Genomic DNA, 26,010 nt, shown 5'->3' on the forward strand with positions numbered 1-26,010 from the left:
TATTCAAGCCACTGTTTTCTTAGAAGACAAAGTTTCCCCTTTGTTGCTCGCTTTCAGTTTCATGGAATTCATGTTAACTGCTTGCATAAGCAAAGATCAATATGGACTCTCATTTTACATTAATGATGAGTTGCCAAAGAAAGCAGATTGTACCCACAGTGTGACTGATGCCTTGTCCAAATACTCCTTAAAGAAACATTAGAAAAAGTAATTTGTAGATTAACCGTACAGTCCATAGTCCATAGTGAACAATTCTAGAATCATAATAATGTGGGTTAGTGAATAAAGGATCACTGTGGGGAACAATGTATAGCAGGATTTCACTTACTTGGTGTTTAAATAATAAAACTTGGAATATTCAGGATTCCCCTACATTTGCATTTATCAGAAAAATAGACATAGAAAACCAGGTTTCTTTTGGGTAGTAAAATACCACCATTTTCATTGAATCTGATTTAGTTTGTTTTGTATATCTGTGTTTGTAGTTCTAACAGTCATTTATATTCAGATTGGTAATTGTGTCATAAAAGCAATATTTTAGATTCAACTGGTATTATCTTTTTTGAAAAAAAAATTATTAGTGATGTAACAAAAGATTTTTCTGAAGAATCTAAGTAGCCCTGTTAAGTTTTACTCTTCTCAAGAATTCCTTAGCATCAGCCTTCTTTTTGTTAAGGTGATGTTTCTTTCTTTGCCTTCCCTGACACCAGTAAATGGGTATTTCTCTACATTTTGAGATGGACCTTAGCCAACCACCTCTCAGCTATATCAATATGTTTTATTGTTTTCCCTTCTAACCTTGGACATTTGAATAGCCCCACATTGCAAAAACCAAATACATACATTTCAGGGTGGAACAAGACCTCTGCCTTCAGTGGCTACATACTTCATCCCATTCCAGCCAGAACAAAGTAAGTACCAACTTCAAAATCCATGGGAGAAAAAAAAATGGTGTAGTTTTCCTCAATAAACTCTTATAATGCTAAGTAATTTATCTTTAGGAAATCCACCCTTTATCTTGTCTACACATCTGCTTTTTAATTGCATTTTCTAGGCTCTAACTATCTTGCCAACATTAGTTTATGATCCTTTGTGTATCTATTTGTTGTTAACCTCCCTTACAAGAGAGAATTGAGCCCTGGTGCCCCACAGCATCCTGTGTTTAATGAATTAACTTCTCATTAGTATATCTGGAATAGTACTAGTTATGAACTATCTATGGAGGAATTGAGAAAAGAGTTACTTAAATTATTTCCTGTGGTTTAGATAATGAATACAGGTTGAGAAAGGCTAGAAAAAATGATAAAAATCATTTTTTAGTCTGCTCATCTTCAAAATGAATCATAACGGTCTTTTTAATCTTTTTCTCAAAGCTTTTATTTGCAACAATGAAAACACATTTATGCCATTTTCCAAATCTTCTCTACATTCGTACAACTGTTTTAAAGTATGGATTCAATTATCAAATATTTAAAACTAGTAATGTTATAACTAGTTCTAAGTATAAGGAGCTTTAATTTTAATACGCATCTATTATGACCGTTATTTTAAAATTTTAGCTACATGAAGGATTTTCTATTAGTCATAAAAACATTTATGTTTCAGGAATCTCTTAACCTACTTGATATTCATTAGTCTTTACAAGCATCCATCTCTTCACTTTTGTTTCCAAGTCTGTGTGTGTGTGTGTGTGTGTGTGTGTGAGAGAGAGAGAGAGAGAGAGAGAGAGAGAGAGAGAGAGAGCGCGCGCGCGAGAGAAAAGCAGCTCTGAAATGGGACTTCATTCTCTGAGCAGAAGCTTTCTCTTCTGCCTCTGCCTGTCTATCTTATTGCCACTGAAATGAAGTGAGCCAGCTCTGTGTTCCATTATCCAAGTGTTTCTGGAAAAGGGCAGAGGAATAAGTCCTTTTGTTTGCTTCCTGTGACATCAGCAGTGACCATCGTACATGGAGTGCAATCCTCTTAGAATGGTTGTGGGGATAAAGCCATGTTTCTCCAAATTATATTTAAGTCTATCACCTGAACACAAAATTAAAATTACTAAGCTACTTCTCTTCAGACTGACATCTAAACAGGATTTGGCATAATTTAAACTGCTCCCAATACCATGTTCTATTTAGATTGATTACTGATTGTGGAGCTATCTTCAATATATAAAATTTAGGCTTAAAGAACTCTGATTTCCAAAATTAGCTCTTTTCCTTTCAAAAAAGTAATTATTTAGCTTGTTATTTTATCCTCAGAAGGCTTTATACATTCATCTCAAAGGCAATGAAGTGAACAAACAATAAATAAAAATCTGACTTTAATAGAGAATGTCATTTTTTAATATTAGTAATAAAATGTATTTGTTTTTATTCCTAACTGAGAAACATTATATCACATTCTCTAAATTCTAGGAATTGGTTTGTTTTAAATACAGGTTACTTGTTGTAGATACCTTTCATCTGCAATTTTTATGGAAAAAGGAAATAGTTTCTCAGTATGAAAGTTGTGCAGCACTGTAATTTACAGAACAGCAGTAATTTGCTAAATGATTTCCTAGTGGAATGAAAACATGACTGTGCCTCCTCAAATGCTTCCCACCAGGCTTGCAATAATTTTAGACAGGTGATCAGCTGGAGTCCCTTAGCTGTAACTATAAAAGGAAAAGGCAGGTCATTATGTTATACTATGGAAATGAATACTATATAGCATTTAGTTTTTGTATGCAGTGGGTCAAGATTTTTTTTTCCTACTTTTTGTCTTATTTTTCATTCTGACACTAATGACTTAGAGATTGGCCTAAACCTAGTATTTATGCTATGGATGGTTTTTCTAGCAGAGGGGATGAGTTCACAGTAATGCATCCGTATTTTCTTTCTAAGTTATTTAGTCTCTTCACGTGACCATGAAACAGTAAACCTAACTGACCTACCCAGAAATCTTGAGACTATAACATTTATTCCATGTTCCAATCACCTGAGCTAACTACGCAAGTGACATTGAAATAAGAAACCGTTTGCTTCCAAAATTACAGACTTGTCATAGGATAGCTGAGTGCATCTTACATATTAGAAATTCCATATATATATTTGTGTATTCTGTTATTAATATTATGTAAAAACATATATGCATATAATTCACAAATGAAAGTATTAAAATTTTGATAGGTTTCCTCTGTAGTCCTCAGATTATCTACAATGATTTATAATTGATTATAATAAAAATCAAAAATTAAAATGCTACAATTTTTCAATAAAACTCTGAATAGTTTGCAAATATCCCAAAGGCTGTACATTTTCAAATCTGAGTATATTGGAGGATTATTAAATAATTTGAATAAGGGTATTTCCTTTTGCTGTCAGCAGACAACAGGCATAAGTCCAGAAAGCATTCTCAAATCATTCTATACTCTATATAATGAAAATAAAATAATTATGCTAAGAGAAATTATTTAGGAAATATTTTGTCATAAAGAACTAATTTAAATATTAAAATATTTTATTGTTATCAGATTTTTTATGTAATTGTATAAAGTCCATGGTTCAACATTTCAAGATAGTTAACTGTGGAGATTAAAAGTGTCATGGTGATTATAATATAATTATATTGGAATTGTGACATTTAATTAAGTATAGGCAATCTCAATTATACTAGAAGTGAAGAAAGCTTTAAGGAAATCAAATTAGATCCTAATTGTGTGAAAAAGTTCTCATACTCTAAGAAGAGAAATCTATCCTATATTTACATATTAGAAAGTTAAAGATTTGATAAAAATGTAAACTATTAGTTTTGCTTCACTTTCCCAAGTTTCTGTACCCATATTCCAGATTTTGACTTTACTGTCTTGTTTGCCTTAGGTATGAAGCCTCTGTTTCTTTGGGCCAAGTACGATAAAATAATGCATTATGAGGGGCATAGAAAAATGCCTGGTCATTCAAATTACCCAGTAAACAATTAATATTTTTATATTAAAAGAATATGATATTTAGATTAACTAAAGGAAATATGAACTAAAGAATATTAAATATGGAATTTTGTGGGAATTAAAATGAAAATACTTAGCAGCTGTTTGAATTATCCTCCTATTTTTCTCTATCCTGATGCCATCTTTAAAGGGGAAAAGCCAGGGATTTACCTCTTAGGATGGCTCAAAACCTCAGCCTCATGTTGTAGTTACATTTGAGTCACCCTAACCAAAACTCAGGCATTCTTCAGGTAACTGTGGCTGTATTTATTTGTCCAGAGGCAGCATTGTCCATGAAAGAATATTTGGTAGACAATATGGTACAACTCTTGGTTATTTCCAGTTTCTACTTAAGCATATCCTTAAATCACATGAAAACTTCAATTTCCTAATTATAGTGAATATTTAGTATGAATTTCATTTGAATGCTAACCTGCCCTTTTGGGAAAAAAAATGATAAACAGGAATCCCCTCATGGAAAATCAGTGAGTCGCTGTTGTTTTCCTTAAGCCCTTAGAGAATATGGAGTTGAAATGACTGTCCCCTTTTTTTGTACACCTCTCTTTTTATCTCACCATTATAGTCTACCCTCCAATGAGATGGGTGCCGGGGAGTAAATCTTTTCATTCATACATACAGCAACCTCCACTTGCACCATGCTGGCTGCTTCAGTAAGGGCGGAGACACACTCACTCAAGATTGCAATCACTCAGCAACAACACAGAGAGCACCATTAGGCCGCAACTCTGCCCAACCACATATCCCATGAACAGCTTTGGTCCTAGGAAATATTTGCCCTTAGTTGAGTTGTTGTCCTATTGGACTATTTTATAGTGATCAAATAAGATGAAAAACTATCATTTTATATTGCTTAATTAAGAACCTTGGGAAATAAATTTTATTAATCCTATTTTCTTAAGATAGCAAAAATTAACCTAATTTTATTATTTTAAAAATTATGATTATTTGACAAAAATGGGATTACCCTGCATATGACTGATCTACCATCTGCTTTTACCATTTAATATGTTTTGGACATCTTTTCACATCAGTATGCATTTCATTCTTTTAACATCTTCATCCAACTTTATTGTTTGCATATATCAATTTATTTGACAAATTAATTAATGATGGAAGTTCACATTGGTTTTAGTTTTTTACTAAAACTGTTAGTATTTTAACTAGTACTTTTATACATTCGTATGTAGAAGTTAAACAAATTCTTAGCACTGGAATTTCTGGATATAAAAATATGCACATTTAATCTTTGATAGTTTTTACATTATTGCCCTCTAGAAATGTACTTGTTTATATTCTAGCATACACACGTGCATATGTGGTTTACACATACATTAAATAAATCTCTGCAGCACACACCAACAGCCACTTGCATGTTACAAAAACTTCTATGCATGAGGTGGGGTTGCAGAGGACTTTAAGTATTATAAGCAGAAAAAAAGTCTTGCTTACTATTTGAAAATCTCTTTACTCCTTCACTCAACATTTATTCATTTTATAAGCATTTGTTAGCAATTCCTTTCATGCAAAGCAGAGGACTAGGGGCTTTGCGAAGACACATGATAATAGAGGATGCAGTCTTGTTCAGCCAGGGTAATCATTACAAAGCCACGCCTAGTATACAAGGCAATACAAAAAGCACAGGAGTGCCCTGCATGCACAGGCACTACCAGTCCCTTAGGTGACTGAGGTGAAAATTCTATGAACTCCTTTCTCTCGGAATTGTTCTCTGATAGAAGAGAAAAACGTTTATATTTCATTTTATTGGTTATTTTTTATTACATAAAATATGGTACCTATTGTGATTAAATCTTAAGGGTAAAACCAAAAAGAAATCTGAAGAAACTATATTGCATAAAGACAAATAGCTATGACTAGAAATAGGTATTAAATGCATATTTATAAATAACAAAAGTAAAATCCCTAAGTGCCTTCTCTATTCTATGTATGTGGACGGTTAGCATATCTTTTCTTAAAAGCTGTATGTATGTTTCTTTAATCCAGATTCAAATCATATGGCAAGTGGTTTGGAAACACCAGGTACGCATGTCAGGGACTAGGGCACCAGGCTACCCTGGCACATTTTCAGGCCAACTGCTGGACTGCTGCTTGGCATAACTATAAATCTCCCCTGCTGGCAGCTCGTGTTCCAGACTCCTGACTGGGCCTTGCCATTTGCCCTGCATCGTTTTGGGCAGATAGGCAGGTAGGAAGGCACAACTGGGGATAGTTGAGCAATGAGGCGCTGCTGTGACCACAGCTGGTGCCAACAGCCTGGCACACAACCCACCCTTCCCCCTTCCTCCTCACTGAGCACTGCAAAGCTTTCAGATACTTAAAATGTATACAGATTCTAGTACAGTTTGCTTATTTAGTTAACGAGTTTTTTTTTCCCAGTTTAAAATTTAATTATTCTTGTGCTAAAGGGAAAACAAGATATTTCCATCACCCATTTTCCCCAAGGACAATAGTATACATCCTTATAGACACACTTTTAAGACACATCAAAGTGTTTCTAAATGTGGGAAAAGGAACAAGTTCGAAACAAAGAGAAAAACATTTACTATTAACAGCAGTTAACTTACTCTAAAGAGATATTTCTCATAAGGCAAAGGGGTCTTGAAGGTTATGTTTATGGAACAACACACACAAACACACACACACACATTCTCTACTCCTTTTTTTTTTTTGCTAGGAATGTTTATTCTAACTAAATAGACCATTTTAAAATTCAGACGATAGAGAAATCCTAAAGTGTACAAAATAAACAGATTCTGCTCTTTTGCTCCTTCAAGAGCCAAGTCTAACCCTAATCTTTCTTCTTCTTACCTCATCTAGATTCCTAGCTGAGGGAGCCAGTGACCTAATTCTGCTCAGTTCTAATGCAACACAGGAGCAAATTCAGAATATCTCTGTATTGGTCTAGCGAGGATTGCTGAACCCCAAAGTCATTCTCTGCCTCCACAGGTAATCCTGTGATCAGTTCTAATATCACCTGCCAGCCCTTCTATCAGCTTGTTGGAGAAACATTTTTACCTCTTGTCAAGCAGTGACCTAGAAAGTTTAATCTGATTTACATTTTCAAGGTCAAAGTGGGTACAATATTATCCATTCTTCCCTAAGAGAAAATGAAACTTGCTTGCTCTAAGTCTTAGGCTTCTGTTTTTGTCTCTGTCCCATCCCCATTCTCATGGTCCCTCCAGAAGTATAATTAAAGGATCACATGGAGCTTATGGTACCGTCTACATTATTTCAAAAATTTTACTCTTGTCCTCAAAACAGGTGCCCACTCTGCTCAATTTTTATACTGAATGATCGACAAAGCAAAACTGCAGTTCCCAACGTAAGAAGAAATGACGCTCTAAACTAGGAATCTATTGACATTCCCAAACTGACATTATTTAATGATCAAAATAAAATGCATACTTTAAATCCTAGCCAATTTGCATACCTTATTCTTCCACATACACACAAAAAGCTATTTTTAACCTTTGACTGGTATATCCATTTGTTTTTAATAATGTCTTAGTTTTATATAGCCATATTTTATATAACCATATAGGTCTTTATCATTCAAGGTACATGAAGGTTGTACATTTAATCTTTAGCATGGTTGTAGAAGGTACGATTCACAGAGTAGAGAAGAGATAAAAATAAGCATGCAACAGCATGATACTGAATCATCAGAACTCTATATCTTATCAACAAATAGAAGTCATTCTTCTTTATTTCTTGAGCAAAGCAATTGCATAGAAGACAAATAGCTTTCAGTCAGAATAGCCTAACATGCAATATGCATCTTTTTGACATGTATATTCTAATAGTACACTAGACTATAAGATTAAAATAAGAAAAATCTCTGGGTTATATGTTGACAACAAACACTAGTTGAATCTGCATTTTTTCCATTTTTCGTCTCCCAGAATTTGGCTCAGTGTTTACATCTTTGTACATTACTAGCTATTATTAAATGATCAACTTCTAGTGACCTTCAAGTATAGTTTTGTAAAGTTTTATAAGAAATAATTTGGGGGGTTTGTACTTTTTTATATCAAACATCGAATGTCACATCATGCCTTGGAGATATGTTTTTCGTTTTCAGAGAGGTAGAGTAGGCTGCATTTCTAATATTTGCATTTAGGATACTGGTTTCTAAATAAATGACCTTGAGAAAACTGCTTACCTCCTCTAGTTTTAGTTTCCCTACCTTGCAAAGGAAAATTTTGGGTCAGATGGTTTTTAAAAATTACACCTAGCTCTAATGTGATATCATCTACAAATTATTTCTTTGTTATCATAGAGAGTAGATGGGTGATGAGGAAATTGGAATGACGAAAATGAGTAGATGCCAAAAGTGGCCCAATCCTTTGGCACTGAGCTGATCTTTCCTCTATGGGTCCCTGTTGAAAACTGTTTTATAGTTGAAAGCCCTGTTTGCTGAAGGCCCCTTCCACTTACAGTCCTGTTGTAATGAACTATAATAGCCTTCCACCTTTCCAGGAATCAGGTGGTGGCAAGGCTTCTGTTTCACTTAAATGTTAACTTATACTTTCTGAGTTGGAAAACTGAACTGAAGCTCTTGTGTAAATTGGCAAAGTAGTAGAAAATTTCAATTTTTAAATATTCATTATTCTTTTCATATTTACTAGTTTGCATGTGTGGAAGAAAGAACTTGTGTTTTTATAGCAAACTGCCTTGGGTTAAAACTCCTCCTCTGCTACTTATCTGTTTGGCCTCTTTGAAATTTATCTCTAAAATGCTTTCTTATCTGCAGAATGGGCCAAATTCCTACCTGGCTGGTATTGTAGAAGAAAAGTAATTATGTACCAGTCCTCAAAAAAGACCAGTACTCAGTCTTCTTCCTCCCTCTACTTCAGCATCAAATTATTTTGGAGAGAATTGACGATGATACTGACCATTATCAATTACGAGAAATCTACAGAATCTATTTCTTAGCCTCACAGTGCTTAGTGAGGAGATATGTTTTGGAAATGACAAAATGTGAAAAATGTGGGGGGCGGGGTGCGGGGGGAACCTGTCTCTTTACCTGAAAGATATTGCCACCTCAGTTTACAGTGATCAGGTTTGTTTGGGCTTGTACTGTTGAGTACACTGGCTACTTAAGTTTGACCTTTGTCTGCTTCTGTGACTCTTCCTTCTTTTGCATCTTCTAGCCTTCACAACTCTAAAGAATGCATATAAATACCTAGGCCCAAGAATAAAATCATTCTGAAAGTGTCAAATTAGTCATCCATGTGAACACTCTTTGAAAAGGCTGAAAATCTGTGCAAACTCAAGTCAGTGAACAAGAAGAATATGAGGTATAGTTTCTAAAAAAAAAAAAAAATTAATTCCTACTAGATAAAAGGCCAGTGCCTAATAAACATGTGCTGTGTAACTATGCCCATTTTGTGTGGCATATGAAAGAGGGTATAGGGAAGGCCACAAAGGATCAGTCAGGAAGCCGGGGTCTTAAGTACAACTTTCCTCCTTACTCTCTATCTGGCCTATTATTTGTGGTGTTCAAAAGTATCGCATAACATCTCAAATACTGGTCTTAGCTCTTCAGTTCAGGTACAAGTTATTTACCTTTTTGATTTCTCATTATAAAAATAGGGAATGTACAATTTAGCTTACAGAGTTTCAGAGAGCATTAAAGAAGATGATAAATGTGAAGACCTTGGCTCAAAGTTTTACTCAGAAAACATGTTCAAAAAAAGTAGTTAGCAGTTAATATTACTTTAGAAAGAGAAGTTTGGATTAGGTGATGTAAGTTCTTTTTCATCTTTAAAATTAGACACTTCCTCCCCCTCCCCTTTTTTTTCCCTGACAAAATACTCCTCGCAGAGCTTGGCATGGCCTAAACTCAGGGTTCTGGGAGCCTGACCAGATTTAGTTAAAAGAGTGTTCAGATTGGGCAACTGTAAAAACAAAAGCTGTCCTTTCATCACAAACCCAGTTGGTATAGCCAGTATTCTGCCACAAGTGAATCTTCATGTATTACTCTATCTTAAGTTTATACTTACAAATACATAGAACCATCTCAGATAATAAAATTGAGTGTTGAATATTTTTGCAAGCTACTATAACATTTTGAAAGAATATTAAAAACACATACAAGATGTGACTATATGATAATGAAATGAATTTTCTTGTGTGGCACAAAAGCTCATTAGCTTGGAGCCACGCTCAGTGCTGTTCTACAGAAGTTGCATATGACATTTCTCATAATGGCTCATGCTGTCACTAAGTATTTGTCTCTGATTCCCTCAGTCTTTGGGAATGCAGACATCCACTTGTATGTACATTAATAGCTCTGCAGAATCTGAATGAGTTGCTCAGAAAAGTCTTTTCATTTCCTGAGTCCAGTAAGGAAAAAAAGGCCCTCTTCCTAACTATATATTTGACCAGAGTTGTTTCCAAATATATAAGGAAATATTTATTTTGTGAGAAAGAATGCTTTATATGATTCTCAGTAAATAAAACCGGGGCTTTGTTTTTAATGATTTTACTATTTACATTAAACTATGATTATCAGCTAGGGAAAAGAGCAAACTTACTTTCTTCATCAAGGAGATTTTCAGCAGCTGATAGTAGCCTCATCCTGTCTTCTGGGTTTTTAATGTTTAATTCAATGAGATGACTCTCTTTTATATCCTTTAAATCTTCTACGGTCTCATAACCATTGAGCAAAAGTGTCGATGTGTAGTCCTGTGTGGGAGAAAAAATATGAATAATATAAGGTAGTCAGATTTAAATATTTTATTTTTAGTTCTCTTTAGATTTAAAGAAAGTATAGCAATGCATATGGAAATCCAAGGTGCAAATAGAACTTTGCTGAACTTTATTTTACTTGTACTAGTTTTCCACATATGAACTTTAGGGCATTTAAAATTGTGTGCTATACAATTTCAACCTTCTGGAAGGAAAATCTAAAGAAGAAAATATTACCTTAAGCTGGACAATGCTAGATCATGGATGGGTTAAATAGCTGGATCATGCATCCCTTTTGGCACTTTTTCACTTCTCAAATAGCTATATTGACAAAGCTAGAGTGTCCTTAAGTCTATCAATAAAGTGCCTCTAATAGAGTATATTATAGTAATATTTTTGAATCTGCATCTTCTTATTCGCTCGATTGCAAAAACAGCTATCCTCGTTAACTTCTTGGAGTGGGTTAAAAAATGAATTTGAAATAGATACAATTTATATAAAAAGTAGACTTAGCATTTTGGTTATAAACCTAAGGTATCCAAGATTTTCTATTTAATTAAAAGCTTTTATTAAGCTTTTACAAAAGCACTGCGACTGGGAAAAGTATTGTTTCCTTTTCTCAGCATGTACGCCTTGCCCATCATTTACATCAAGATCTATTAGTTCATAGCCTTCTGATTTCAAAGTCTGTATGCTATTTATGTAACTTCTATTCTAACAAATTCAAAGTGAAGTTTAATGCTTTCCAACTTCCTCAAAAATCCCTCCCATTCTACTTGATTATTATTTTAATATCCTTATTTTAATTACTAAAATTGAATAAGAGAACGTGTTAAAATTTTAAGTAATCAGGAAGAACTTATTACCAGCTCTTCATGGACAAAAGAAAAGGAAAAAGTAGCAATTTTAAAATTAATGTATCCTTGAAGAGACACTGTATTAGAACAGAGAAAACCAAAATTCCCATTCTGACATAACCATCTAACTGTGGGTTCTTGAGTAAGTTATTTCACTTCCTTAGACCTTAGTTTTCTCATACAACAAACAAGTAGTAGAGGCAAGATTTAAATTCGTACTTCCTGCAAGGGGGCCCAGTTTGGGAGTACTAGTAGTAATATAGGAAGGCCTGGAGAGTGTGTCTACAGACAAAAATATAGATAATTCAGGACAAACAAGGAAGGTTAAATTGGCCGTTGCATTAATGAATTTTGAAAACTAGCAAAGTACTACTATGTTAATTTTAAAAATGAATTGCGAAACAGTAAGTTGAGTAAAGCTAGGTATACTGTATGTACACACCATTTAACAAGGTAAATATTTCATAAAAATTTTGCTCATGTAACAAGAAAATAACTGGATTATAAATATAGAGAACAATTTTCTTAACACAATTACTATATGGGCTTAATGATCACTGTTTCCTAACAAATTACCTTTAAAACAGTTATATTTAGTTATCTTAACTTGGTTTTGATTTCTGCTCTATAGAAAATACAATTTCCTTTTTATTTTTTCTTTTAATTTTTTGGATTTTTATTTTTACTCTTCAAATTCTCTATCACCCTCATTTACATATTTTCTCAGAGTCTTTTATTCTCCTAGGTATTTTTCATTTTACACTGCACTTTCTCAACATTAATCTCTATTGTCATTGCTAAGTACCATTAGAGTTTAGTTCAAAGGATGTTATATCAAGACGTGTCCTTGTATAGTAAAATAAAGGAGAAACAAGAACTGTTCTTGGAAAACAAGTTTTCCTTTGTTCTAAGTCATCTCTTTTTTAACAATTCTATACAAACACTGATCCATTCCCCTCAATTATTCCTTTCATATGCAACCAAAGTCAAATAGGCACAGGTTTGCTAACCTGAAGGCGAATCTTCTCTAAGAAATCCTGCAGTGTCTTGGGTTTCTCTCTTCCACTCCTTCGCTGTGCCTTTATTTTCTTGGGAGCTGTTTCTTCTTCTGAGATGACATCCACATAAATAAATTTGAAGTTTCCCACCTTATTGTTCAACATTCCTGTCCACATCCCCATTGGAGTTTTGCAGATAATGTCTATGATGTCTCCTTTCTAAGGACAAAAAGTACACAAATCGGAATTTAGAGAACTCTGGTGCTATGGCTATTGATATTAAAAAATAGAATCATAGAAGGTTAGAATAATGAGGGCATTGCGCTAAGGGGATTGTAAAATAAAAGAAATCTAAGAGGAAATTTTCTTTAAAATTCGAAGGAAACTATTTACTAGTAATAATGGAAGAAATGTGCTTGAAGAAAAGCTTCTACGTGCATTTGATGATGTGTTTGCGTTTTTGATATCATATCAACTTTTCAACTTTTATTTGTAGAGCACAATGTAATTTACAAAACACTTTTGTATACATAAAGTCATATTATGCTCAGAACACATCACTTAGGTACATACATGAGGTGTCATTATTACTCTAAATATTACCGGAAAAAGGAACACGGACTTAAATAATTTTCCAAGATTTCAAGAAGTTAATGACGGAGCCAGAATTCAAGCCTAAGTTGTCTGAATTAAAAAATGATGCTCTTTTTATTCGTTCTGTCAAAGCAATATATATGTAGCAAAGCTCAAGCTATCATGCCTAGAGAAGCTCCCATATTGGGGAAGGAGAAGAAAGAGAAGCCTGTGACTATACCCATGCTTCCAGTTCATCTGAAAAATTCATCTACAGTATAAAATAAACCCATATGAATTATTGCATCTATCTGACCTAATGAAACTGTTCAGGACTTTGTACAAACCAAATATGAAACAAAATTATATGTGCATTATGAATAAATTATGCTACTTCATTATTCTAAAGGAGATAATACTTAGCTTGAGCTCCACAACAGTTTGAATTGAAATATGAATGAAGCATACTGGGATGGACAAACCAGTTGATCTTTTTCTTTATTCACATCTGAGTCTCTAACTGGCTACGGGCTGCCAGTTATTGACAAGAGGATAAAACCTCACACAGGTATTTCTTTGCAAAGAAAATTTACTTTTATGCAAATACAGTGTCTACATTTATTTTTATTTTTATTATGGTGACATTGGTTAACAAAATTTAAACTTAGTTATTCCCTTAAGACATACTTTCTACTCCAGGGAGGACATTATAGTTTCTGATATTTTTGCTATTCTAGGGGTCTGCCTTCAAACAAAGTATTAAGTCTGCTACTAAAAATATTTTTTTTCTGCTACTCCATGAATGCATACTCTTCCACCTAAAACACAAATTGTATTTGTAATGGTAGAATTCAATGTGATAAAAAGATTTGGTCTTTCTGACTTGTGATTGCCAATCTAACCCTATGGGCTGTTCCTCCAGTTCTTCTCACTTTTAACTATAGGGCTCGGCAGGATCAGCTAAGCAGACCCAGAAAGCCCCTCAAAGCTCCAGGCAAAGTTTCTAAGCATGGAAGCTCTCTGAGGCATCCTTCTATTATTGTTTAAACTTGTAAAAGAGTATACATTCCAGGAAAATTCAGCAAACAGAGACCCAATTTAATTTTGTATAAGATGATTTTTAGAAACAGTAGTATTCAATCTTTAGTGGTAGCTGCAGGGTTCGTTTTGTGTCTTAAAAGAGCCCCACAAACATGCCTAAGGCAGCACCAGTGGAGGTATGCTGGCGTAATACTGTAGGGAAGGTGAAAGCTATCCTGAGTCAAAATGTATTCAGTTCAGTCCCTTTCATTGCCCTCCCCCCCACAATGGTTACTAGGCTACTAGCATCTCAAGACTTGGACTAAGAAATGACGAAGGAGTTCATTGTGGGGAAAAATGTTTTCCTCAATCTCCAGCCGAGCTCACTCTGATCTGATACCACAGAAGGGATAAAAAGAAGAGCTTAGTGCCTTGAATGTGAAATAATAATATCGATACTTCATAACTTATCATAGTTATTTATTAACATTGCCATGGTGTTGACAGTATAAAAAATTCATAAATTCTGTCCTTTTAGCTGCATAGCATTTTATGTTCCTGAAAGGAATAATTTAACATCTATGAAATATTTTAGCATTAAACCTTCCTCTATTTGTGCTGTTGTAACCATCTACTCCCCTTGAGTGAAAGCAGGGCTATAAAAATTATGAATTTCTCACACATGACCATGTTGTGTTATATGACAGAAGAGACTATGCAGATGTAATTAGTGTTCCAAATTAGTCAATTTTGTAATTAAAAGAGAGACTATCTAGATGTTTCTAACTTAATCAGGTAGAAGCTCTTAAAAACAGATTTGAGGCATGAGTGAGCTTTTCTCCCACAGGCCTTGAAGGAGTAAACGTCCATGTCATAGAGAGGACTGTGGCCGACAGCCTCAAGAAGCTGAAAATGACTCCCAGTTGATGTTTAGCAAGAAAGCAGGAGCCTCACTCCTACAACCACAAGGAACTGAATTCTGATAACAGCCAGTGAACTTGGAAGAAGATCCAGAGACTTAGATGAGATCACAGTTCCAACCTACACCTTGATTTCAGCCCAGTGAGAACTTGAGCAGATAAGTCATGCCCAAATGTATGTCTACACAACTGGGAGATAATTAATGATGCATTTGTGTTGGTTGAAACCTCTGAGTTTGTGATAATTTGTTTTACAGCAATAGGAAATGAATACAGAGGACAAGAATAAGAAGAGGGAATTCAAGAGCAAATATCATCGAGAGAAGGTTGTCTGCTTACTCCTGGTAACCAATTAAAATACCGAAATTACCCAGCTAAGTGTGGTTCCCAAGGCCTTTACTCTGCTGGACACTTGCCTGATATTTCTATCTTTCCTCTTTCTCCTGGCTTTATTATTTTTACTTGAGCAAGTAGCAGGTAGAGCTACGCAACTGCTTTCAGAAAAATGTAGATAATTTCTTCTCCCCAATAGGCTCTGATCCTGCATTATATACATAACAGCAGCTTACACTAATAGCTTCAACAGACTGATTCTCCCCCCGGCATATTTTGTTCTAATTCTTCCTTCAGTAAACCAGTCCCCAGTTTTACTATTGGGAAGAACACCCAGTTCCCACTGCTTGTATTTCTAAAACAGACCATACAACCAGCATTAGACAAACCATACAGAACGCAGATATGATGTGCACGTACCTTGATTTTGAGGGAGTCAGTGTCATAGGGGCTTGGCGTGAAATCTGTATGCACTCTGGCACGCCCGCAGAATGGGCCTGAGTAGGGGCCATCATCATCAAGTCGAAAGCTGTCCCTGTTACTTGTACCATCTGAACAGCTTGTTATTCCACCTGAAGAAGGCAAAGTGGAGGTTGACAGCTCTCATCAAAGGTTCATAACCATCATCTGGACACAACTAGGCAGAGAGAATGCTGAAACTTTGGATGACAGTCTCCAGAGGGGATTCTAGGGGACCCATCCTGTTTCTGCTCCCCAGTCACTCCATCAGCAACCTTTGTCCTCCGAACCACTTCTGACATTTCTCCACTCTTTCCTCAACCACTCTTTCCTCAACCACTAACCCAAACACCCTCTGAGTTTGTCTTTGTGATCTGACCCAGAAATGCAGTGTTTCGACTATTGGATACTTGTTAAAGAAGCAGAGGGTATAAATTTAACTTTCTGTACAAGCCAGATAATTGTGTACATATAAACAAAGAAACTGATAGCAACAGTTTGATCTTTGTGTATTATTGATCAAAGTATGAGACATAAGGTTACCCACAACTTATCGCAGTGTAGCAAAAATGCTCTCTCAGACTTCCTACTGTACGCCGAAAACCATTTTAAGGCAACATCTCTGCATAAAAGGTAGCCCTTTTGCTTGTTGTATGAGGGAAGGAGGAAGTGTAAACTCTAATGTCAGTACTCCCAAGTGCTTTGAAATTGTTGGAAACTGAGCAATTAAAAAAAAACTGCCCCAAATCCTTATTCCTTGCTCCTCTTCTGACTTTGAACCTCAGGGGTAAAAGAGAAAAGCGATTCCATTTTGCTTCTTGTTTGGGGACAAGACTGGTTCCCAGTGGAAGTAACTCTCATTTTCTTCATCACTCTCAATTATCACTTCACTTTCTCCTTCAGTATGGCCTTTTGGTGCTTGGTTCAATGAGGGAGCAGCCCCAGTTTCTCTACCATTCATTACAATAATTATGGAAACAAGATAAAGATCCTTAGAGATGCTCCAATTGTATATGAGCTAGTGTAACAAGAAGGTGAGTTTCTTCTAATCACAGAAAGTAAGTTGTAGATGATAACAGCTAAATGGGCCAACATCTCACAGCTTCCCTTCAATGACCATCCCAGGCACTGGCTTTCTATAGTACATTTTAATTAATAAAATTCTTCCTACGTTCAACATCACAATTTAGAATTTTAAAACTTCCAGCAGAAATGAATACTAATGATATCTGATTTCACACATGCAAAAATATATCCTTCAAATGTTCGTGCAGTAACTTTTTTCCCCACAAAATCACTGTGCCATAGCCAATAGGAAAATAGGAATAAAATTTAGAATATTTGAAACATCTGGTCTTTGCTGTCCATCTCCAAATAACAGAAGCAGTTAATTTAATAGGAGATGAAAAATAACCTTTGTAAAAAAAAAAAAATTAAATCCCTTAAAAGATTAGAGGGATGCATAACAATGTACATATAAAAATGTTATAAGGCACCCTACAATATCAGTAGTTTCATCCAAATATTGTAACATGATATGTGAATAAATTCTGAGGGATATCCTTCTTAGAAAATATCGGTGCTTTTAGAAAATCCTTGTTGAACATGTACTGGTGATATTCCTATTATTTAATATTATATATTACTTCATTATTTATTCACTAATGCTGGATTGAAACCTAAAACATAATGTCAGAATTGATGTAAATGTCCTGATTTTTTTTGAGAATATTGAAGTATAAAAGGAAAGGAAGAAAAGAGTAAGAGAGAGCAGGCTTGGAGAGGAGAGTAGAGGGAGGACGGGAGGGAGGAAAAGGAAGGAAGGAAGGAAGGAAGGAAGGAAGGAAGGAAGGAAGGAAGGAAGGAAGGAAGGAAGGAAGGAAGGAAGGAGAGAAAAGAGAAGGGAGTGAGGGAGGAAGAGACAGAGAACAGGATTTTATATATCTGCATATTTTAAGTTATTTTGAAATTTTTTGACTAAAGATAATGCTAGTTCTCCTCGGCACACATTTTTATTTTAGGGATGCAGGTTTAATCACCCAACATGATTTTTTTGAGACATATCCCCAAGAGCCCTGCTGACCAGTGTTAAAAGTTTCAAAAGAATACATAATTCTATCTAATATACTATATGTCATTTTAAACAATAATAACTTTTAGATTCAACACATCCTACATTTTTCACTATTTTTTTTTAACCAGGTAGCTATAACTTTGTTGCTAATTTGACAAACAAGTCCAGAAAAATTTGTTATTTTTCATTAACCTAACCCAGACCTCCCATGTAGGACCTTGTTCCTTCTTCCACGGGCTTACTTGATGAGCTCTGCCCACTGTAGAGACTGTCCATGGAGTCACTGGCTTTGAGGGTGGTCTCTGTGTGGGTCCCAAGCATAGGGTCACTGTTCCGACATGGAAGGGCTTCCTCTCCATCTTCTTCATCCTTCAGAAAAACATCAGAGTTTAAGGTCAGAGAACTGATTTCCACAGAAATGTTCACTGTGTGCATTGACTTAGCAAACAAGACCGTAGTTTAGCAATAAAATGCTTAGGAATATATCTACATAAAATATGAGAGTTATTCATCTTTAGTTCAATTTCTAGCAAAATATTTTATACTTGAAAATATTCTTTAGATGAAATATTCCAGATTATGGAATTCAGCTGAAATTATAATGGTTTATTTTGAAAATTAGGTTGACTATCTGATCACAACTATTTAATCAGAAATGTTAAATTTATTGAAATCTGTGTTTTATATGTTTAAGCACTTCTGTTTCTTCATGTTCTCTTTATCATCTCTTTACTACTACCATTACTAATCCTTTGAGATCTGATATTACAAGTTTAAACTCTGCATAGTTGTTTCATTTCAATTATACACACCCCACTAGATCACCAGATATGAATAAAACATTCACACTTTGCAATTCTAAAGAAAAGCTTATCTAAGAAATTTTACAAATCTCATTTTGTGCTTGCCACCTAGTCAAGTGAAATGCAAATCTTGCGTAAAATTATAAAGACAATTTCAAAACAAATTACGTCTGCTTGAAAACATCTCAAATGTTTCTTATATTTAGATAGTTTGGACAAAAGCTATGGATTCTTTAATATTCTTCAAAATGTAGTTTAATATTTCTCATTTTTGAGCATTTATAAACATTTATAAAACTTTAGAATATACATTTGACATATGCTCAGTTTTATTCTCTGTTTTTATCCATTTCTTTATTCATTTGTTCAGTCATTCAATACAAGTTTATAGTACCTGGCACTATTTTGAGAAATAAGGATACCATAGTAAACAAGATAAGAGGGTCCTTGCTCTAATGAGATACGTTTTAGTGTGTTGGGCTCTGTGCGTGTGTGTGTGTGTGTGTGTGTGTGTGTGTGCACTTGCATAGTGTTTGGGGAAGTGTGTGTAAACAAAATAAGCAAGATAATTTCAAAGAACAATAAGTGCTATGAAGAAAATAAAACTGGACGATATGAGGGGATTAGCTACTGAGGGTTAGGGAAAGGTTGGCTAATTTAGATGGAGTAGCCTCCAGAGACCTTCCTCATAAGGAAATATATGCTCTGAATTCTTGACCTGAGTAATAAGAAGATATATCTTATGTGAAGTTTTGGAGACATTTTTCCAAGTAAAGAGAACAGCAAGACCAAAATAACTAAACTCAGAATTCACTTAGGTTATGCAGGGGAGAACAACAAGGCCAATGTCACTGCAGCTGAATGAACGAGAATATTGAGATATGAGCTAAGAGAAGTAAACTGGAGCCAGATCATCATGAGCTTTACAGACCACATGTGGTGGTCACAGAAATGTGCCACTCAGATCTCTTGCTGTGAAACCCTTCTTTACTGAAAGCCTCAGTACTGCCCCTCTTTATTCACCACTATGTTTGCATGGTAGCTATGCTCTCTGCCAATGACTGCAGCAGTAGGGTACTGCCAATGGAAAACTATATTTCAAGGACTCCCCATTGTCCTGACCAAAGCTTTCTCAGAAAGGTGTTGAAGTCTGAGACTACCAATTCTCCTTTCTACTTCTTCTCCTTATACAGATGTCAGACCTTCTATGCCCATTTGTCACAGGTATTTTACTCCCAAAATCTTTGGTGCATCTTTTCCTTTCTTGGGGTCTGCTTCTCAGAGGACTGGAACGAACATGCTACAGTATGGGAATGCATTAGGAAGATACTGTAAAATTTTAACCAGGGAGTGATGTATTCTGAATTCCACTTTTCAGAGATCCTTCTGGTGTGGAGTATGGAGAAAAATCAATTAGATGGTAAATAGGCAAGTGAGATCGATTACCTAGTCTAAAGCACAAATAGTTTACATGGAGAAATCAGGGGGTTTAGGTATACTTTAGAGTTAGAACTAAGAAGATATGCTGATAAATTGGTGTGAAAAGTGAGAAAAAGAAGAAATTTTGAATAATTCTTAGCTTTCTCCTTCCCTATCTTCCTCTTTCTTTCCCTCTCTTCTTTCCTTCCTGCCTTTCTTCCTTCTGCTCATTTATCTATCCATCCACCCTTCCTGGCATCTAGAGTAATAACAGTGTTGTCTATTGGTACTTGGGAAATAGGACAAGAAAGATTTTTTTTTTTCTTTTTTTTTTGTATAGCACAGAGAATAATTCAGTTTAGGATATATTAGGTTTCAGATAGTTATTGTACATTGAAGTGATGATATCAAATAAGCAATTGGTTGTGTACATACCACAGATAAGTAAAGAGGTCATAGCTAGAGATTTGATTGTGAAAAACAAAGTCATGAGACTGGATAAGAGAGAGTAGAAGAAAGTAGGTTTAGTAGAACAACCATAAGCCTCAGGAAGATTCAATATTTGGAGGGATAAGACAGAAAGTAGAAACAAGAAGGGAAACTGAAAAAGAAGGAAGGCCAGAATGCCTAAAGAAGCCAAGAAAAGATACTGTTTCATATATAATAAAATAATCACTTGTATTGAATGCAGCTTAAAGATAACGTAAGAAGAAAGAAAGGCAGCCACTGGATTTGCAATGCAGAAGTCAACACTGATTGTGATGACTGTTTTAATGGAGCACTACAAACAGAAGTCCTATTGAAGTGGTTTCAAAAGAGAACTGACATAGGATGTATAGATCAATGGAATATAATTGAGAATCCAAAAATAAACCCATATACTTATGATTCATATATTTATGATCAATTGATTTTTAACAATGGCAACAAGACAATACGATAGAGAAAGGACTATCTTTTCTAGAGAGTATTAGGACAACTGGATATCCACATTCAAAAGAATGAAGATGAATTCCAACCACACGCCATATATAAAAATTAATGAATCATGCTCCAAAATTTAAGAGCTACAACTATAAAACTCTTGGAAGAAAACATAGAGTTAAATATTTTTAAACTTAAATTAAGCAACGGTTTCCTAGATACAATATTAAAAGCACAAATGAGAAAAGAAAAAGTAGATAAACTGTACTACATTAAAATTATAAACATTTGTGCTGCAAAAACCATCAAGAAAATGAAAAAATCTACGGAATGGGAGAAAATGCATCATATTGCAAATAATATATCTGATAAGGAACTCATATCCAGAATATGTTTTAAAAATGCTTAAAAGTCAACAATAAAATAACCCAATTAAAAAGTGGATGAAAGATCTGAATAAACATTTCTCCAAAGATATGCAAATGGCTAATAAGAACATGAAGAGTTTCTCAACATCATAAGTCATCTGAGAATTGAAAATTGAAACCACATTGAGATTTCACTTTGCATCCATTAGGGTAGCTAACATCAAAAAGACACAATAACAAGTGTCGGCAAACGTGAAAGAAATTAGAACCTTCATGCATTGCTAGAAGGAATGTAATGCCAGTTTCTCAAAATATCAGAGTTAATATATACCTAAGAGAAATAAAAAAATATTTAATCCCATGCAAAAAACACAAATATATTCATAGCAGCAGTGTTTATAACAGCCAAAAAGTGGAAACAACCCAAGTGTCCATTAACTGATGAAAGAATAAATAAAATGTGACTTATCTATGAAATAAAATATTACTTAACAATTAAAAGGAATGAAGTACTGATGTTTTCTATAACATAAATGACATGTGATCTTCACATACTACATGTGTGATCTTTTTCAATGCCAGTCTCCTCTTTCAAAATGGGAATAACAATATTCCAATATTGTTTCTTCCACCCAACTTCTGGGCACAATCATTGAGGGAGAAATAGATGTTGAACTCCTTCATAAAGCATGCCTAGCAGAACATGTTAAATATTTTAAGAAGAAGATAATAGAAAAATACAAGTGATTAACAGAGTACACCTACCTTTTCTTCAGAAAGGGCTTTGATATACTTTTTACCCACTCTTTTCTTCATTGTCCAGGAAATAGCTCTCATTTTTTTACCTAAACTTCCTCCATGATTTGCAGTTTTATTTTGTTCTTCGCTTTCATTTATAGGTTCCCCCTCATGTACCTGGTTAAAATTGTTTACAGAAGACAAGATAATAAAGCAATTAAAAGCATTAATCTGAACATTGTTCTATTAGCATAACATAAAATAATGTGATTAATATATTTTGTAATATACAAGACATTATATAGAGTGTATGTGAAATAAAATATATTCACACCTCATCCTTAGCTACTTCTCATAGTTCCCTTGATCACCATAGCAGTGTTTCTCAAAATGTGGTCTCAAAGGACCAGCAACCTCAGCATCACTTGGAGACAATTTACATTTTAACAAACTCTTCAAGTGATTCTGGTACATGCTAAAATTTAAAAACAATTGTAATTAAGTATTTCCATACTAATCCCCTTGCCGTTTCTCTGTGTTCTCATCAAAGTTTGTACTTACTTTTGCCATTGGCTTCTTCTGGAGATCCACAAATATATTCCTTCCTTCATTCACATTTCTAATCACATGCCAATTAATAAGAAAGAAATTTTCTGATTGATCACCCTATTTAGAATAGTCCGCCCTTGCCCATACTCCCTGAATGTTTACCCATCTTCTTCTAAACACTTAACATTATCCGATAACATATTTGTTTGTTTGTTTGATTACTGCCTGCATCTCCAACTATGATATATGCTCCATGAAATTAGAGACTTTGTTTTATTTATTCTGAGTGTTTAGAATACTTTCAGGAACATAACTGACCCTCAATATATTTGAATAAGCAATATTTCTCATATAGAGCTTCGGAGTGATTCTTTTTCTTGGAAGAAGTATTTGGGTTATGTTTCCTTAGTATGTTTCCTTAGTATCTCAGTTTTTCAAGAAAGGACCCTTGAAGGTTATCTAATTTAGTGCTGCCCCCCCATTCCAAATAGCCAGTCATTCCCTGAGTATAAAAAAATCATAGGAAACTTCTCTTTAGTGAGCTTGAATATTTTAATATGAAAGTTTAACTACATAGTTAACATCTTATTAATCAATATTATGTTTTGCTTCACATCTTTCTCCAGATTGCCCATGATAAATATAAATGGACAGCCAATTTAAGCCCTCATTGCACTTTATTAATTTGTACATTCAAGGTTATAAAGGCAAAGATTCTTTTCTTAATTCAAGAACCCTGAATAAAATATAACTTGGAAAGACTTTAAAATTTTAGAGTTAGCCTTTTCCTTTTCTCTTTTCTCTATTTAAACTTTCTCTATGTTCATGTAAAATTGGAAGCTAAAATTAACGAAGTACATTATTTTATTACTACCTGTGCTAATTTACCATTATCTAAAGTTCAAAAAAGTACTACAAATATTTTTCATTTCAGATTTTCCTGTCACTTTTACAGAAGCTTCAAAAAAACTCAATAGATTTTTAATTTAAAATTTTCTATGCTATTTTCTTTCATTGCTTAAATCACAATTTTTATTTATTTATTTAGTTAGTTAGTTAATTAGTTGTTTTAGTCTGTCTCCCCCTAGACTTCAGGTTTCATGAAGTAAAGATTTTCATCTGTTATTATAACAGTACTTTCTGAACACCTAACAGAAATCCTGCCATAGAATAAATATTCAATAAATATTAATTAAAAGAATGAATGCTGGATCACTGAAATGTAAACTACTTTATTAGGGTCACTAAACTTTCACAAAGTACTAGGCCATTGTTACCAATCAATGAACTTCAGTGAGCCTGAGAAACTTTTATAGGTTAACTCTAGAGTTATAAATTTAATAACAATAGAATACATCTATGTATAATTACGGAAAGTCAAAGGTTTATGCAACATACTAACTGAAAATTATGTGATGCTTCTATTTATATGCATATATTACATCGTATTATTTGCAATTATATAAATGTTGATAGAACATATAGATACCTACAAGTTTATCCATAAGCGTGTGTGTGTGTATACATGTATAGGTAGATAAAGGGAGTATGTATAATATATATATATATATATATATATATATATGGGATGTATCATACACACACATACATATACTAATGAAGATAGTTCTAAAGTAATCATAGGTATAATTTTATTTTCATTTTTTTATTTAGAATACCATTATTAAAATTAGCATATTTAAAGTCTTATAAAAAGATATGTATAGGAATCTGAAGAGTATTTTGAGAAATTAGATCCAATAAAGGGAAAATTATTTATAAAAAATTGAGATACATTAACTAAAATGAAATATTAAGACATGCATAAAGTCTAAAATCTATTTCTCTAAAGAGGAAGTATCTCATGTGCTACACTTGGGAAGCTTTTCTCAAGCTATATTTAAAGTGTGCATGGTTTGCAAATGTGTATGGAATGATCATCCCTGGGACATTTCAATACAGGTGGTAGAAGTGTGAGAGTGCAATTGAGTAGCCATATGCTTTCCTTAACAAATTTACAATTAAGCTATTTAATCATTTTCTAAATTAAAGCAATTATAACTTAAAGATAATTTAACACAAATTGTTTTATAGTGAAAATGCTCAGAAAATTTGGAATTATCTGTTACATTAAGTTGTAACTCTCTTAAATTCATGTTTAGCCTTCTCAAACATCTGTTAGTCCTTTTAGATAGCTTTTGATGCCCAGTATAGTACTAGGCACTAAAAAAGTTTGTTAATTTATCACAAAAATATATGTCAGTTTATTTTAAATTATTAAGTTTATTTTTTATTGTACTTTGCAAAAGTGATATTGGCTTCATAATTTTTCACAATGTGTTTCCATATTATTCATAAAAACATAATAAATACTAACCTCAGTTGAGTCATCTGATTTTGATATGGAACTATTCCGAAAACGATCAAAATTGCCAAAGCTGCTGCTGCGCTATAATATAAGAAAGGAGGAAAAGGAAAGGAAATTTAGGATTTGTGACTTGCACTGATAAGAGTACAAAATATATTAGGTTATGGTTCAGTAAACATCACTCTTGCAAATGTAGGATTAAAAAAGTTGTCTCTGGAATAGATAAAGGCACTGAAGGCATAACTATTATCAACATTGTAATATTTATAGTTGATAAAATGTCTTCATATGTTTTTTGTTATATTGTTAAACACCTTAGAGAAAATCTATTAAATTTTTATTTTATAGTGTTACTTTTGCTCTTAGGAGTGGCATGTATTACTAACCTGCCAGAGCCTGCCGACTAAAGTTGAGCAGCACCTGAAAGAGTGGGGTGAAGCCTAAGGAAAAAGAAAAAGACAGGAAAGCACTTCGGGAGGGCATACAGTCTCAATGCTGCAGCCCCGTCTTTATTTACCTGTCTTTATATAAGTTTTTGGATACAATAGCAAAGCACAAGGTATATCATTCGAATGCTGACATTCACACAAGATCATATAACATCCTTGTTATCTGGGTTGTAAAACATCCCCTTATCTTAAAAGGATTTCTTTAGGAGGCAAACCTCCCCTCCAGGGTCAGTCATAATTAAATCAACCATTGCTTTCTCGAACCATTGATAACACAGTCTCAGAAATGGCTTCATGGCTATCAGCTACGTGACTTCTTCAGTGTCTCTTAATGGCTCCCAACACTAACACAACAACCAACTAATAACAATAAAAACCATCATCTAAGTAGATCCAACATTATGCCTCATGAAGATCACATTGGTCAAAAAAAAAAAAAAAAAAGAACACAGATGTGTTTCCACCGCTAACTCTTAA

General features: G+C 34.1%; 1 protein-coding gene across 2 annotated transcripts in view; it reads right to left on the minus strand.

Moving 5' to 3' along the window:
* SAMSN1 (SAM domain, SH3 domain and nuclear localization signals 1) overlaps window positions 1-26,010 on the minus strand; it is a 47,987-nt gene that overhangs the window by 5,406 nt on the left and 16,571 nt on the right. The window contains exons 2-7 of one of the 2 annotated variants that reach the window (XM_016152013.2): window positions 25,094-25,165; window positions 22,195-22,344; window positions 18,158-18,284; window positions 15,803-15,954; window positions 12,549-12,755; window positions 10,528-10,678 (exon numbers count right to left, since the gene is read on the minus strand). In XM_016152013.2, the coding sequence (XP_016007499.1) occupies window positions 10,528-10,678; window positions 12,549-12,755; window positions 15,803-15,954; window positions 18,158-18,284; window positions 22,195-22,344; window positions 25,094-25,165 (859 nt within the window). The remainder of the gene's footprint in view (window positions 1-10,527; window positions 10,679-12,548; window positions 12,756-15,802; window positions 15,955-18,157; window positions 18,285-22,194; window positions 22,345-25,093; window positions 25,166-26,010) is intronic. The other variant, XM_016152015.2, reaches the window with a different exon arrangement.

This window comes from Rousettus aegyptiacus, unplaced genomic scaffold (genome assembly GCF_014176215.1).
Source record: "Rousettus aegyptiacus isolate mRouAeg1 unplaced genomic scaffold, mRouAeg1.p scaffold_m13_p_4, whole genome shotgun sequence".
NCBI classification, from domain to species: domain Eukaryota; kingdom Metazoa; phylum Chordata; class Mammalia; order Chiroptera; family Pteropodidae; genus Rousettus; species Rousettus aegyptiacus.